Source organism: Podarcis tiliguerta, assembly GCF_965153285.1.
Source record: "Podarcis tiliguerta genome assembly, chromosome: 8".
Taxonomy (NCBI): domain Eukaryota; kingdom Metazoa; phylum Chordata; class Lepidosauria; order Squamata; family Lacertidae; genus Podarcis; species Podarcis tiliguerta.
In genome coordinates, this window is record NC_139541.1 from 40,175,668 (window position 1) to 40,191,520 (window position 15,853).

The 15,853-nt window shown below is 42.4% G+C and overlaps 2 protein-coding genes and 1 long non-coding RNA gene across 5 annotated transcripts in view; 2 read left to right on the top strand and 1 right to left on the bottom strand.

Annotated features, from left to right (window-relative positions):
- ZCCHC14 (zinc finger CCHC-type containing 14) overlaps positions 1–4,841 on the top strand; it is a 35,982-nt gene extending 31,141 nt beyond the window's left edge. For both annotated transcript variants that reach the window (XM_083456455.1, XM_083456456.1), the window contains one exon: positions 470–4,841. In XM_083456455.1, the coding sequence (XP_083312581.1) occupies positions 470–525 (56 nt within the window). In that variant the 3' untranslated portion in view covers positions 526–4,841. The remainder of the gene's footprint in view (positions 1–469) is intronic.
- MAP1LC3B (microtubule associated protein 1 light chain 3 beta) lies at positions 3,810–10,972 on the bottom strand. 2 transcript variants are annotated; one of them, XR_014515017.1, is made up of 5 exons: positions 10,536–10,972; positions 7,783–7,838; positions 7,061–7,167; positions 5,911–5,971; positions 3,810–4,387 (listed from the first exon to the last, which is right to left on the bottom strand). XR_014515017.1 is itself a non-coding variant. In XM_083456533.1 (4 exons), the coding sequence occupies exons 1-4, from the start codon at positions 10,588–10,590 to the stop codon at positions 5,800–5,802; spliced, it is 375 nt and encodes a 124-aa protein (XP_083312659.1). In that variant the 5' UTR covers positions 10,591–10,799; the 3' UTR covers positions 5,510–5,799. The 2 variants fall into 2 exon arrangements, 1 of the variants encoding a protein (XP_083312659.1); XM_083456533.1 differs by lacking the exon at positions 3,810–4,387 and having other exon boundaries at positions 5,510–5,971; positions 10,551–10,799.
- Positions 10,973–11,017: 45 nt separating this feature from the next.
- Positions 11,018–13,157, top strand: LOC310685011. Its single transcript, XR_014515019.1, has 2 exons — positions 11,018–11,138; positions 11,890–13,157. It is a non-coding gene; the product is annotated as an uncharacterized lncRNA (long non-coding RNA).
- Positions 13,158–15,853: the final 2,696 nt, after the last annotated feature.

Genomic DNA, 15,853 nt, shown 5'->3' on the forward strand with positions numbered 1-15,853 from the left:
TACAGGTTTGGCTGCTTAGGGAAAGGGGGTGGTAGATAAAGGGAAATCTGAAACTGGTCAGTAATTTAAAGTGATGGCAAGTCTGAGCATGTACAAGTGGAATCCACTGTAGGTCTCATACTTTGCCAATAGTTTTTACTCTTGCGGATGAGCAGTAGTCCTCTGAAGCAAACCTGAGAGAACCAAAGTACAGGAGTGGTAAAATGTTGCTCTGGCGTGAGCATGCAGAGCCCAGATAGTTTTGTGGGGTAATAAGGGGTTGGTTTCTTGTCGTAGTAAGCTTTGAGATTCCTCACACTCAAAACTGGTATCCATGCTGCTCTTGCCTTATTTCACATCTACTGCTAATATGTTCATTCCTTATCTATGAACAGCATAGTGCTTAACTGTGTGATGTGTCATTGCTTGTGAAATGTAGACTTCACAAAAGTCTTACACTTGCTGACTTGTATTTCTCTTCTCCATGCAGGTACATTTCGGTTAAAATATGCTCCACCAGCTGAAAGTTTAGATTCCACAGATTGACAGTAACTCCATGGACTTCATTTTTTGTGATGGCAAAAGCCCATGGAGTAATTACAGAATTTCAAATTGGAATCTGAGAAGTCCACTTGTTGAGCTTATTAACATTATTTTTTTAATCCAAAGGTGCTCTACTTCACTACACTAGGAAGAAACTGAAGCTTAGGGGTTTATCAAACCCATTTTTACTGATTTGCCAAAATTATAACATGGATCTTAAATGTTGGACCTTCCAGATGGGAGGTGAAACTGGCCAACTACCCTTTTTTGTTGTAAACAAACTCCTGCACTTTTGCTGAAGAATGTTGCCATACTTTGATCTTCTGTGCTGGAAACTCGAACTCCCGGGCAGCTATGTTGTAATCTGGAGTGAGAGCTAGAGGTTGACGGTACAGTAGCCATTTGCCTGCTGGACTCTGACATTTGAGGCTAGGTAAACATGTCTACTTTTTCTCAAAAACTAATCAGGCACTACACTCTGGGATTTTAAAGGATTGCACTACAGAAGAATGTATAATTCTATCTGCACTTTTAGCAGACTGAGATCAGTGCGAGAGACGTTCCAATGGTTGGAAATAGGCACCAGCAGGCTATGTGAACTTCTAATAAAGAAATCTTAACCCTCCCTCTCTTCCAAAAGAACAAAGGTAGAAGTTTCAGTTCATTCTAGAAATGGTTATGCTATGCTTGTCGGCATTTATTTGTCAGTCATGGATTAAACTTACGTTTCCAAGGGTCTAGTGCCAGAGACTGAGCTCAAACAGGTCTTTAAAAAAATACTTTTCCTCTACAACTTCAAATCTTACCATATATTAGTTTCTGCCACAGGAAACAGTACTCTACCTTTGAAACCGAGTTTTAAAACACAGACTCCTGCAGCAGAGTTTGCAAGTTGTTGCTTTACTTTGCATAGCAAAAGTCTTTCTACAAGGGCTCTTGCTTACAGGATATAGAAGTCACAAAGTAAGAAACAGCTGTACATCTTAACCACAACTCGGGTTTGTAGTCTGCCTCCTTTATTTGAAATACATAGAGTATTGGCTTTGATGTTAACTAGTTAGAATTCTTTTCCACTAAAGCCAGCAAAGCTCAGAACTGAAACATTGAAGACCTACCTGGTCAAAAGGAGGCATACCTTTTTGTATTCATGCTGAATTGGTTGTAGCTATCTTCTTTCATTGATAGGGCTGAAGTTTAAACTGCCCCACATAGGACATTTTAGTGGCTGTGCACAATGTTACTATGGGGGTGGCAAATGAGTATTTCTGCTTAAAAGTATTGTATGGTTGAAGGTGCAGGGAGGTGGGGTTGGCTGTATCACTGCACTGCATATCCATGAGGTAGTAAAACAGTGGATCTTGTGGAAATAATGGTAGGATTGACAGAAAACCAGGTACTCCACTATTGTTTTCTATATCATCAGAGATAAGCTCTATTATCCTTACCTGTTGCCTTTAAAAACAAACTGGTGTATTCTCTTGGGTGTAGGCATTCAATGGGTTTTGCATATTCAACTCTGGGAGAAGCTTAGCATGAGCTTCCTGCCATTTCTCAGCTTCATAGAGACCAAGTCCAAAGTTGTAAAAACACATGGTTTGTAGCAGCCCTACATCCAACTTCAGTTATTTCTATGCAATGAAGTGCTAGACTTTCATATCCTCAGTTTGGCTTTACCAAAACAGTATTACATATAGGGTTAGATCCAGCCCACAATATTTAATTATGCGTGTAATGACTGAACTTCTGAGACGGCTAACAGAGGTGGATACCATTAGGAAACTTGTAAAACTACCAGAGGTAATGAGAACTGACAGAGCAATTTACTTTGCCTTAATGACCCTGATTGACATCAGCAGAAATATGCCACTCTGTACTAAATCTGTCAGTTATTGTTTACTCTTAAAAGTTGGGAGCCTTTCCATTGGCCCAAAATGTGCCAAAAGCCAAATGTATCAGTTCTTAAACAGAAATAACCCAACACCATAAAACTTTCCAGGATCAACAGAAAGCCTTTATCAGGCAATTAAATTGGAAAGTTTCTAGAAACATGGTCCCATGAGCGGTATGATGTTCAGAAATATAGTTTCCATTCATATAAAAAGAAAGCTGTCTCAGCTAGCTGTTGGGCTGTTAAACAAAACTGTTTAACTTAACTAGTGGACAAGTGGAATTACCAAGCTTTGGAGAGCCAATTGCCTTGTTCGTTTCTAAAGGTAAACTGAGACATACAAAGGGAAGCCTACATAGTGACTTAATTTTATTAAAGCTGTTCTCTATTTCATCCACAAAGTGGCTGCCATTGTTTCATACAGGCAGAGGACTTTGAAGCAAGACTCAAGTGCAAGAGGAATGGACACTAGCTGCATAGATCATAGTTTGGCTGAAACTTTACACTAGAGAATGTAACAGAGAATGTAACTTGCGTCATGAAGAGAGCATAAAACAGAACCATCAAAAGCTCTTGTCTGTATGAAACAAACTTATGTCCTAAAAACTGGCATGGCAAACTGCTGGAGAATTGCTATTTGCATATAACTAAGGTTTCAACTAGGCATGACTTAATGGTAAATTTCTCGAGCAGTATGCGGGTCCATGCCTGAACAAAGAAGGGTCTTTCTTAATTATGTCAAACCCTTTTTTTCATGCCAACCTAGAATTCTGTTAGAGACACCCAAATGTAAGCCACCCCAAGTAAAAGGCAAGTTATTCAATGGGTACAATACCATTTTTATGGGAAAAGCCCTAAACTGAGGCCAACTTAATTATTTTAAGGTGGGAGGGAAGGGTGGGTATTTTGTTTTGCTTCTGAATAGACACTTATAAGCCTCTTAAGCTGCTTTACTTAGATATGGCCAAAGGCAGAATTAAAATAGTAATTCAGAAAGCAACAAATATTCAAACAATTTTTACTCTTCCAACTACCTTTGGAACTATTTCTGCATACTAACTTCTTATAAACATAGGAAGAGCCTATGTCTTGCAGCACAGCTTAACATCTTTCTTTTCAGAAATAACTTTCCATTAGGAATGAAGGAAACACCTCTGCCCATTTCGAGCCATTTCTTTTACATTATATTACAAATGTGCATGTAACTTTATATAAATATTAAAAGTTTTGTAAATATTTAATATCCACCTAATTTGATTTTGAATTGTAAATGTCAAGTATTCTGGTATTTGAATTTTTATGTTTTATTATACTTTGTTAAAGGTAAAATTGTACATTTTTAGAATGTTTTTATCTGAGTAAATTTAATGTACTGAACAAAAATTAAAGACTATAGTAGTGTCTTTTCAGACATCCTCACTTTTAATATTTTTTTTTCCATTTTCAGTGGGAGGCTAAAGAAAACTTACTGCAAGCGCAGCAGGTTCAACCAAAGGCTAACATAAACATGCATTGTCTCAAATGTGGCAGCTGTAGACAGGTACTGCAGAGCTATCCAACAGCATTATCTGCAAGTTGTCCATTTTAGGTAGGTGCTCTGAAGGGTACAGAAAAGCCACACTGCAGCCTGGGATATCAGTTTCTTCCGTCAGGAGCTTTCCCATGTTCTCATACAGGTACTTCTCAGTCTCATTTGGAATCCAGTATCTTGCCCACACTCAGAAAGCAGGCAGTGTTGTTTTTCATAGCTCAAGCATCTTCACAAGTGTCATTAGTATGGCCACAGAATCTCCTACTATTGTGACAATGTTCTATTCTGCAACAGTAAAGGAATCTGAGCCAAAGTTGTGGGAGGCTGAAGGCTTTTGTTCAATTCTGTCTACTGCTCTTCATATACAGCATTAAGATCGTTTTAAAATGGACCTATATATGCGCTTAACTTCTAATCAAGTTGAGATGGAATCATCCATTTCAGCACTTTAAAAAACAAAAGAAAAATCAACATTTATACAAGAGCAGCCATTAGCCCATTGTAAGGATGGCTGTCTTATGAAGAAATAGTAACTGAACAGAAGAGTTTAAAATTTTACAGTGAAGTAAAAGCTCACAGTGAACTTGTTAGAAGCAAGCATTGAACAGATGCATGCAAAGGTAGAAACTGCATGTCATATTGATATTTTACAGCATGTCAAGATTTAGCCTCTTTTCTCCACATAATAAAAATTTGTTTGCTATAACATATAATTAAATTCACACGCATTAATATACAAGGATAAGTCTTAGCTTACTACATTTCACTGTATAACAAATGGGGAAGCAGGACACTATCTGAATTACTTTCCTTTTGCACAGGACATACCCTGTTTACAGCAAAATTAAAAGTCCCTATGCAACTGACTGGAAGCAGTGATCAAACTTCTTTGCAACTTTAGATATTGCCCAGTCTAAAACAAAGGGAAATGCTTTTTGAGTTTTGATAGTTTGAATGCAGCTAAAGGAAACAAGGGCTTTCTGCCAACGAGGAAATACAAAAATGTTCTTCATGTATTCCAATGAAAATCAAGAACTTGGGTAGTGAGGTTAATATGCTAAATATAAAGAAACATCAACAGCTGTGAGGCTTGCCAATGTTTACTGTATTACTTTGGCAATTGGCTAACCTCAAAACCCTGCTACCTCCCAATGCTTTCTGACTGACAAAATGAAGTCCTCTTTGCTGAGGGTTTGGGTTGATTTAATTAGAATAAAATTAACAAGGTGTAGAACAGCATACCAAACTCTGGGTAGACTGAAGCTTTTCTTTGACAACAGTTATGTATATATTTCCTAAAACTAGCATAAAGCTGTAATGTTTGGTATATAACAATAATTAGCAATCTGATGTTTTGCCTTCTAAAGTAACAGTACCAATGAATTAATGCCTACCCCTTTCATCACATGCACTGATCTATCAAAACAAGTTAAAAGAAGCAGACCATTACTCCTATTTGTTCCCTTTCTTAAAAAGCAGTTTTCAGGAGCTGAAACAGGACTTAACATTATGAAATGTCACACGCAAATATTTCAGTTTGCTGCTAAATGCTAGCCCATTTTCTATGATTAATGCAAACATCCCTTTTATTGGCAACTTAACACACACACACATACAGTATAGTTTAAAATTCCAGAGGCTTAAAGCAAATGTGCCTGTGCAAATTTTATAGCAGGTCTACAAAGCTGCACTGCTTGTCTATACTGGCACTCATCTGTTCAATATTCACAAATAAAACAGTACGGTGAGAACACCCGCTAAGCACAACTACTGTGAGCAGGTTGGTGACATCCCTTTGTTTTTTCCTGTGGGAGGGAGGGGTAAAAACTATCCTAGGCTACAAGCCACTGGGGATGGTTTACACAGATTTCATTCCAAATGTTTCCTGAGAGGCATACACCATGTACAGGAATCCGTCCTCGTCCTTTTCACTTTCATACACCTCCGAAATTGGTGTTGAAACGCTCACCATGCTGTGTCCATTCACCAGTAAGAAGAAAGCTTGATTGGAATTCAGCTGCAGCCGACGCCTAGAAGACAGGAAACTGAATGGACACTTCGCTTGGAACATGGCTAACAAATTTAAATGCAGAAGCAAAATACAAAAAAAGAACTGCCTTTAGAAATTCCAGGTTTAGCAACAGTCTCCTCCTTTGCCACATCCAAGAATCACATGAATACCAGAAAGCATGTGTGATTAGAGCACTTCTGAAGGCAGCCTCCTCACCCAAGCAACATCAGAGGGGATGGACTTGCAACTACACTGATCTTATAAAGCCTCAAGTGAGACACTAAGGCCTGCTGTGTTGCCTAAGAGGAAGGACAACACTGCTAGAGATAATGTGCATGTTAGGTTGTTGCTTTTAGATGCTAACCACCCATTTTAACCATTTCAATGGACTACAGAGCACATCAGTGCCAGCTACAGCAAGGAGTTTACTCAGTAACAGGCACCACACTCCAGAATTATAAAGAGCCCATATAATCAAGTTCGCTTTCTGTGAAGAGTTACCAATAGAGACGGAAAGCTGTGCCAGCGTAATTCCTGTTACGATCAAGCATCAGCAAATATGCTTGCCATGCAGAGTGTGGCACTGCTCCGTATCAAGCAACCATCCTAACTTTGAAGTTGCAGAGGTGGGCAGGAATTGTCTGCTGAAGATCTCTGCCACCTTCCAAGTTGGGTGGAAAACTGGCATCTGCATGGCAAAGGCAGACCTGAAGAGCCTTGGCTCTAACAGAACCAACAGCATCCCTCCCCCCACCAAAAAAACCACCTAGCCTCTTTCCTGCTCCTACCACATCCTAGAGGCATACAGAACAACTACAGGCAGTGGCACTGAACAAAACAATCTCCACTCAACCTCAGAGAAGTTGTGGCACCTTCAGGCAATGGAGCCCAACCATGCACACTCCCTGCCAGGCTTTTCTGTAGGAAGGAGGGAGGCTTAGCAAGACCAGGTTTTTTTGCTTTGCCAACAAATAGGTCAAACACTCTGGACCTTTGTTATGATTGTTACTTGACTTTTTAAAAAAACTCACTTGGGAAACCCTTAATATATAGCACAAGCTACTGTCCTGAATGAGAGACCTTTCAGTAAAGCAGGTAGGTTAGATACCTGATAATCTTGATCAGCTCACTCATGTTGACATGATCTGGGACCAGAAACTTTGTTTTATCCAGAATGGGAAGTTGCTTTTCTCCTTTATACCTTTCAATGATTACCTGGAGGAAAATGGTAAAGTTAGGACTTATAATTTAGGACTTTTCAGTATGGTGAGCCACAGGCATATTCTTGCTGGATACCTATGGGTTTGTTTAATGCAATTCTACTTTGTACTACAGTGGTTTATAATTTTATTATTTCTATCATTTTATTGTATGCCACCTTGCATTTTTAATGAGGCTCAGCATTGAAATTCCTAAAACAAACCCAGTCACCTGAATTGAGCTGTGAAAAAGAGCTGCAATAGAGAAGACCCCAGCCTTGTGGGGAGAACTAATTCCATTCCTGGCACAGGTTTGCAGTGAAAGGCTAGCATGCCCTCCTCCCCACCTGTCACCCCAATTTCAGCCCCTTCTCCATCTAGTTATGCATAAACAGGGCAAGAGGACTACAATCAGGAAAACCTGGGAGCAGCAAACAATTGACTTCTGTTATGTAAAATGAAATGGAGGGAGAAAATAAAAATCTTAACTAGGGCAAATATCTTTGCAGCCTCTAGTATGGATGATTTCACTGCTAGTCCCCAAAGTGCAGGTGTTGCCACTACCTACCAGGTTATTTCCCTGATTTAAGTCTCACCAAATGACAGACAATAGAGTTGAAAGTCTACTCACTGGTATCTTTGTAGGATGCTGCTCTCGAATAAGTCTGACATCTTCTACTCTTTGTTCTACAGGGGAGAAAAAGAAAGTTGTACTTAAATGCTTGAAGAGGCAGTGTTGTCAGATATATAATATCTACACAGAACAACCTGTTATATTGGTGTTTCATTGCCCTGGAAGAGAAGCACACACAGAGGCAGCAGGTTTTAGGAAGAGTAGGATATAAATCAAATAAATAAATCATAAGCAGAATGAGAGGCGCTTAAACCACGGTCACATTAGTATACCCAAGCTGATAGCATTAGAAGCAAGGTTAACTGGCAGTCTTTCTAGATCAGGGTGGGAATGCAACTCAAGCGCTGCTGAAAATTCATACAGGGAATGAAGAAGCTACAGTGGAAAGGGGGAGGCACAAGAGAAAAAGGAGTACTTGCCCACTTTTGACTGTAGCCCCACAAATGAAGCTGCTAACTGATGCCCCCCCCCCCACCATACCTGTGTGCTAGTAGAAATTCTGCAGCACAATTTATTAACAGGAAGGGTGGGGACAACTTAAGACAAACTCGGGGGGGGGGGGAGAAAATGCCATCTGAAAAATAAAGAAGCATAACCATTCATAGTGAAAAGTTAAAGCAGGCAAGTTAAGTTGAAGAAAAAAAAAGTTGAGCTTAGTTGGTTTAAAGGCACAGAGTAGTACAACAAATCTGCTAAGGCTGAAGTAGTTCTAAATCTGAGAGCATTTGGGAAGCCCAAGGACCCAGTCTGAGGGCCATGGGAAAGGAGCAAACACAACAAAGAGTCTTATCGCATAAGACTAGACTAGAGCCCACTTCACAGCTTATGTCATAATGAAATGTTAGTTTTAAGGTGCTACAAGACTCTTTGTTTTTACTGCTAAAAGGACTAGAAGTTAGTGAGAAAACATGGCTATCCCCTCAAGGAAAAGTGCTCTATGTAAATTAAAAGTATAAAATATTAATTTCATCAAAACATTTTAAATATATCTTATAGTTATTGCATTCTTAAAGCTAAAGAGCTTCCACTAGGTTTCCCCACCCCCAGCCTAGAGGACTGTTGGTGTCCAAAACTCCTTTGCAAAGGAAAACAAACAGCTAGAACGACCTTTACTTTCGTTTTCAGCGGCACAGCAGCAAAACAAAGCCTCAATTCTTTTTCCGATCCAACATGCAAGCAGGAAAACCAGTTTAAGCAGAACAAAAAGAGTAACAACAAAAGCAACAGCCTGAGTCTTTCTGTATTTCTTTTTTAAGTGATAGTAATAACTAAGGGACATTTACAGTAGAACCTAACTAGGGCTTGTTACATCAGGATTTTTGGATCATATTACGAAGCTGAAACTTGGTGGACTTGGCTGGAAGGCTAACTAATTCACAAGCCTTTGCTACAGCCAATATTTGTTATTTAATCTGTCACTAACTCCTGAGAGGTGGAGGTAATTGCCCAACGTTGTTCCCAAAACTTCCTGCTTCAGTCTGGAGGTCACCCTCTGTTTTGGTCATGACCAGTATTAGGAAAATTGCAGCCCAATGATTCAACATTACCCTCTGCTTCCTCACATAACAACAAACTGACACAGCAGATCGGAGACAAACAAATCCATGGAATCCAAGCAGTTGAACTGCTTAAAGTTGTGCAGGCAATACCCAGGAAAGAATAGGGAAGGGGATCTGTCATAAGTACTGAATCCTTCCACATCGCTAAGGGAAGACACCCCAGATAAAGCCTGGGAATGAAAATACAAACACATGCAGCATCCAGACAAGAAGTTCTACACTACAGCATCCAGCATATATGGTAATCTGGCCTTCTCACATTCAAAATACAATATACTCAAGATAAACAGCACCATCTCCAGTGTTTTGACAACTGATCAACAAAGGGTAGGCCCACCACCCTCTAAGTGCGGGGGGTGAGGGGAAAGGGGTGCTACAGCAGAGTGCAGAGCAGGCACGATGCCAGGCAGGGAAAGAGGTTGGCACCGGGGGGGGGGCTGTTTACTCCTCTGGCTCTTGAGCTCCACGGAAGCCGGCAGAGCCGTCAACAGGCCCTGCATTCGCCTCAAACACAACACCTCAGCCCCCTCCAACCCCGGCCTCCAACCACCAACAGTCATCCTCAGGGCTAGCCTTCAATCCTTAAGGGGTTTCGGGGGGGGCGGCGGAAAGTAATGCAAGGGGGTCCTCCTTACACTCCCAATTTGGGGGGTGGGGTGGGGAATAACAGTCATGGTGGGTGGTGAATCACTCTGCCCAAGATCCAGAACTAGGAGATGGGAAAAAGGTGATTACTGTATTAAAGGGGGGGGGTACGACTGTGCCACCAACCTATAAACCCGCCCCCCATGGCCGACGGAGAGTGCGTTAACAGGCCAAACACCTTCTCAAGGACCTCCGTGAGGGAAGAAGGGGGGGGGAAGCCTCATTCCCCCCCCAACAATGGAAGGGGGTGTTTTGCCTTTTCCTCAACTCTTCTTCCCTTGCCCCAGCGAGACCCACTTACCCTCTCCCCACCGCCACACATATAGCCCACATAGCGCCCGCCGCCACGTTCATGGACCATCTCCCCAGCTCTTCACTGTTCCCTGCTTCTGAGTATCCCCCCTCCAGTCACCAAGCTCCCCCCCCCACTCAATCCACCTCGCAGGTGTTCCCTTGGCCGCCCCACTTGATGTGGTGCGTCTCTCCCCAACGCCCCCCCCCCGACTCAGTAACAGCCCCCTCTTGCCCCCCCAGGGGCTAACGCACAGGCCCTTCCCCCACCGAAAGTGCGTCGTTGCTTGAAGCTCTTTTCCGAGGGCATCGCGGCGGCGACTGGCTCCTCCTCCACCTCCTTCGACTCTCTCCCCTCTCAACGGCGCGGACCATCCACACCAAAACCCTCGTCCGCGATCAGCTGACCAACGAAGCCCCGCCTCTCCCGAGCTGATTGCGTCACAGGGAGGGAGGGACAGACGGACGAAGGAAGGGAAAGCGAGAGGCCGGACATTCGTAGGCTTCGCCGCGCGGTAGTGCGCGTGCGTAGCGACGGAAGCCCGACGCCTCAAGCAAGGAAGAGGAGAGGAGTCGACGTTGGTGACGCGAGCGCGCCTGCGCAGGCGAAACGAGCCGCGGGCGGGGGAGTCAGAAGCTGAGGCTGCCGCAGGGCGGCGCCAAAACAGTGACTTCATCGCGCACAAACGCAGCCCCGCCCATCGCCATGGTTACCACGTCCCCCTCCTCGGAGGAAAAGAAGGCCTCTGGTTTGGTTTTGCCGCAATTTCCATATTAAAGAAAGAAGTTCCCCTCATCTCACGATCAAGCACCTGGGGCGGGATCTGATCTCACAGCTAAAGATCTGGAGCGCCTCAAGTAATACTAGAGAGCGGGGGGGGGGATATTCTGAACATATGCAAAACACTTTCCTCCCCGCCTCCAATGTGCAATTGAAAGCCCACAAACAGGACCTGATAGCATTGCCCTCTCCTGTGTTGTTTCTCTGTAACTGGTATTCAGTTGCATGCCACCTCTAATCCTGAGGGGCATCATGGATATCCTTCCCTTAATTTGCCTAATCTCTTTTCAAAGCCATCTATCTGAGGCCATTACCACATTTTATGGGCACAAATGCCATTGTTTATGTGTTGTGTGAAGAAGTAGTTCCTTTTGTTTGCTCTAAATCTCTCACCATTCAGCTTTATTGGAGGATTCCAGGTTCTAGTATTATAGGGGGGACATACCTTCCATAATAATTCTTTTCATATTTAAGGTGACACAACATGTGTGTTTCCAGTGTTTTGCTTCTAGAAAAAAGGTGCTGGTACTGTGTACCCTCTGAGTACCACCAGAAAAAAAACACTGTTTCTCTCTGTAACTTGTCTCTGTTAATTGCATTTGTGGCCAAGAAAGGAATGCCAAATCCATTGCAAGATGCTCTGACTATGTTCTACAATAGCAGATCACCAGACATTTAATTACTGATTACTCAAAGCCAAGTATTTCCTGTAACTGCATAAGCCTAACATTATAAGGACACTTACAAGTGCGATGTCCTTGAACTCTAATAAGACATGTCATACATTTTATCGGAAGAAGAACTTGTTTTGTTTTTCCCCTTTCCCAGCCACATGGATCTCGTTGGCTATGACTAGTTTGAAGGACTGGTCTGCTCAAAACAACACTGGAAAAGGAACTGGCATAGTTGTTTGACAGAGTCTTTATACTCTGAAGTCGGATGTCAATTTCAGAGGAACTTCCAGCATGCAGCTGAAACAGAACAAAGAGGCAGTTTGACAGACAGCTGTGGGACTTCTCCTTGCCAAACTCTGATCCCAGAGACAAAAACAAATTAATAATATATCTCCAACAACAGATAAGTGACATAAAGCTTTATTGAATTCCAGAGCCATCTGGTTCGCCACTGGAAAACAAGATGCTGGGCTTTGATCTGATGTGTGTTTGGGTAACTGTTGGGCCCATACACCTGGCAAGGTTCACTGGGGCTTAATAATAATAATAATAATAATTTTTTATTTATATCCCGCCCTCCCCAGCCGAAGCTGGGCTCAGGGCGACTAACAACAGGCTTGATGCCTGCCCTGCCTTCCCTGCTGCAGTAAGTGCCACTCAGCCTACCACCACCACCAATCACTCCCCCACAGTCCCCAGATGCCAGCTGGCTCTATTAATGTTTGAAGTTTTACTCTCACCACATCAATCATCTGTTAGGTGGTATGAAAGAAGAGGTGAGAGGGCACATAGCAGGTGACTGACCCCGAATGCAGGTTGCCAGTGCTACATAACTCCACTCCCAGTGAGGCTTCCTTGGACCCAGAACCAGCCTGTCCTCCCCATGCCTAAGTTTGTTTGGGTTACATATACAGTAAAAGGAGGCGCTAAACTAGTACTGTATGGGGCCATGTAGGCAAGGAACTGAGCACCCATTCTATTAATAGGCTTTCATTTTTATCATAATAAAAGTAAATAATAATAATAATAATAATCTATTATTTATACCCCACCCATTTGGCTCGGTTTCCCAACCGCTCTGGGTGGCTCCCGACAAAATAATGATGATGGCGATGGTGATGCAATGAAACATCAAACATGAAAAACTTCCTTTTGGAACACTGCTCCTAGGTAATTCAGACAAGCACCTACAATTTTTATATTTCATTGCCTGCTGAAAACATTATGTTTTGCCAAGCATTTTTAGATAATTAAGGGACACGGGTGGCGCTGTGGGTTGAACCAATTTGATTCATTGATGGTCTTTCAATCTGTATTTTATAATTTTGTTAGATTTTATTGTATTCCACTGTGATTTTTTAAAAATTAGTTGGCTCTTTATAAACTTTTTAATAAATAAAAATAACAGAAAAACCTCCAGCACATTGATAGTAATACATTGATGCAAACTACTGTACAGTGTTCAATCTCTCTTGGTTAAATGTATTTCTTTGTATGATTTGAGAAACTGAGCACCCATTTCAGACAGGCCTGAGAACCAGAAGGCTGTGAGTTTATAGAAACCTCTCTAGTTTGCACTGAGCTTAGTTTTGTCTCAGAATGAAGTCCCATATTACAGATGGGTAAGCAAGTAATGATGAGTAAAGCTACCATCCAAGAGAATGAATGTGATTATGACTGTCTCCCATGTGGTAAATTTTTAAAGGATATTGATTTTTTAAATGCTTTGACTCAGAGCCATTGGCTTGTGGATTGCTGGCTGCTTGTGCAATTAGATAATATCAGCAACCTTGCATTGCAGTTTTACTCAGAAGTAAGTCCTACTGAATTCAGTGCAGTATACTTTCAGATAAATGTGCATAGGATTGCAGTGTTAGATATTTCCAATGTTGTACTCCTTTGCACTGATACCTAGGAACAAGCACCCTGGATTACAGTAAGACCTACTTCTGAGTATACAGTCATATAGAACCACACTGTATAATATTGTTGCCTGCCACTCAATCGCCAAGTGGTGCGATGTTCCAGGGTTTCCAGGCAGTGGCGTAGCGTGGGGGGTGCAGGGGGGCCGGCCGCACCGGGTGCAACATCTGGGGGTTAGGGGGCGCAAATCCACGGGTTAGGGGGCGCAAATTACTTGCCTTGCCCCGGGTGCTGACAACCCACGCTATGCCACTGTTTCCAGGCACACTTACCCAGGCTCTGTGTTTCCTTTTGGAAGGTGACACAGTGGAGACTGTGGTGTTTTTATGATATATGGCTTATTTACACATATAACCTGAGCCTACAATGGAGTGGTTCACAACATTAAAACTCCATGAGGGTCTTGCTTTTCCCATATGTGCAGCCCTGGATTCAAACAGACAATAGCCATGGCTCTGTCTGTTGCTTAGCTTCTTGCTCACATAACTGCTAACCCTCTCTTAGCTGTGTGGCTTTATCTGTAGGGGGAGGGAGAGGCCTCATTCATTTGCCTTTTTAGACAGAGTTCTGTGGTCCTTTGTTGTTCTTAACGGCACATCCCCAGGCTATCGCCTCATGAGGAAGTTGTTGTTGTTGTTTAGTCGTGTCCGACTCTTCGTGACCCCATGGACCAGAGCACACCAGGCACTCCTGTCTTCCACTGCCTCCCGCAGTTTGGTCAAACTCATGCTGGTAGCTTCGAGAACACTGTCCAACCATCTCGTCCTCTGTCGTCCCCTTCTCCTTGTGCCCTCAATCTTTCCCAACATCAGGGTTTTTTCCAGGGAGTCTTCTCTTCTCATGAGGTGGCCAAAGTATTGGAGCCTCAGCTTCACAATCTGTCCTTCCACTGAGCATTCAGGGCTGATTTCCTTAATAATGGATAGGTTTGATCTTCTTGCAGTCCATCGGACTCTCAACATCTTCTCCAGCACCATAATTCAAAAGCATCAGTTCTTTGGCGATCAGCCTTCTCTATGGTCCAACTCTCACTTCCATACATCACTACTGGGAAAACCATAGCTGTAACTATACAGACCTTTGTTGGCAGTGATCCTCTTCATGGATCACTGCCTTGCCGTGGTGAAAGGGCTTGAATAACTCAGAGAAGCTATGAGATATGCCGTGCAGGGCCACCCAAGATGGACAGGTCATAGTGGAGAGTTTTGACCAAACGTGATCCACCTAGAGCAGGAACCGGCAAGCCACTCCAGTAGCCCTGCCAAGAAAACTCCATGGACGAAGACAACAGGCATGAGGAAGTTAGCTTTTAACACTTGCTGATTCAAAGTATTGTCTACCACACAGCTTAATACACATGGATCTGGCGTAATACGCATGAGTCCTGGTTTTAACACTCCAAGCATTGATTAATTTCTAACACTAGTTTATTCAAGAGATTATAATGGTCTAGCACCCACAAACTGATAACAATATCTCTGATAGGACACCTGCGCCTTGAACCTTAATAAATGATTGTTACGTGTTTAATTTTGTATCAGATATAGACAGACAGACAGACAGACAGATGATAGAGATACAGTTATATATCAGAGATTAGATATATATCTATATAGTTTATTTTCTTTGTGTGTGTTCACACACACACTCCTTGCATTATTTATCGTGGTGTGCTGGTTCTTCCCAGAGGAAACCTGTTAGAATTGTACCGCACCAAGCTAGTCAATTTTTGAAAAGTCTTATAACTAATCTTTCTAAAGTGGAGGGGTTTTTTTAAAAAAGAAAAAATATATTATTTATATGCAGATATGTATTATAAATATAAACTTTTATAATTTACCATTGAGCCATGTCGCCATGTAAGAAGAAAATGGTGATTATTTGCCTGGTCAGGGATTTCGTAACGGTTTTCAAACCACAAAGTTATTTGCAATGACAACTGTTTTGTAGCTGTGAATCCGGATGCCGCTTTTACATGCCTTGGAGTTTCGGGGAAAAGGTTTGACGAAATCCATACAAGCTACACAAGGATTAAAACTCACCCATATTACTTTTTTTTGCTGGTGGCTATCAAGAAGGTTCTGCCAAGCCGCTTTTCGCAGGAGCCTCGTTGGCGCAGTAGGCAGCGCGTCAGTCTCATAATCTGAAGGTCGTGAGTTCGAGCCTCACACGGGGCAAGCCTACTTTTTTATTCT

Coding starts and splice junctions, on each gene's coding strand:
- MAP1LC3B (XM_083456533.1), bottom strand. CDS start 10,590: ATGCCCTCGGAAAAGAGCTTCAAGCAACGACGCACTTTCG. Junction 7,839..10,550: donor CAAGCAACGACGCACTTTCG/GTGGGGGAAGGG, acceptor TCTCCCCTGTAG/AACAAAGAGTAGAAGATGTC. Junction 5,972..7,060: donor GAGCTGATCAAGATTATCAG/GTATCTAACCTA, acceptor CCTGTCTTCTAG/GCGTCGGCTGCAGCTGAATT.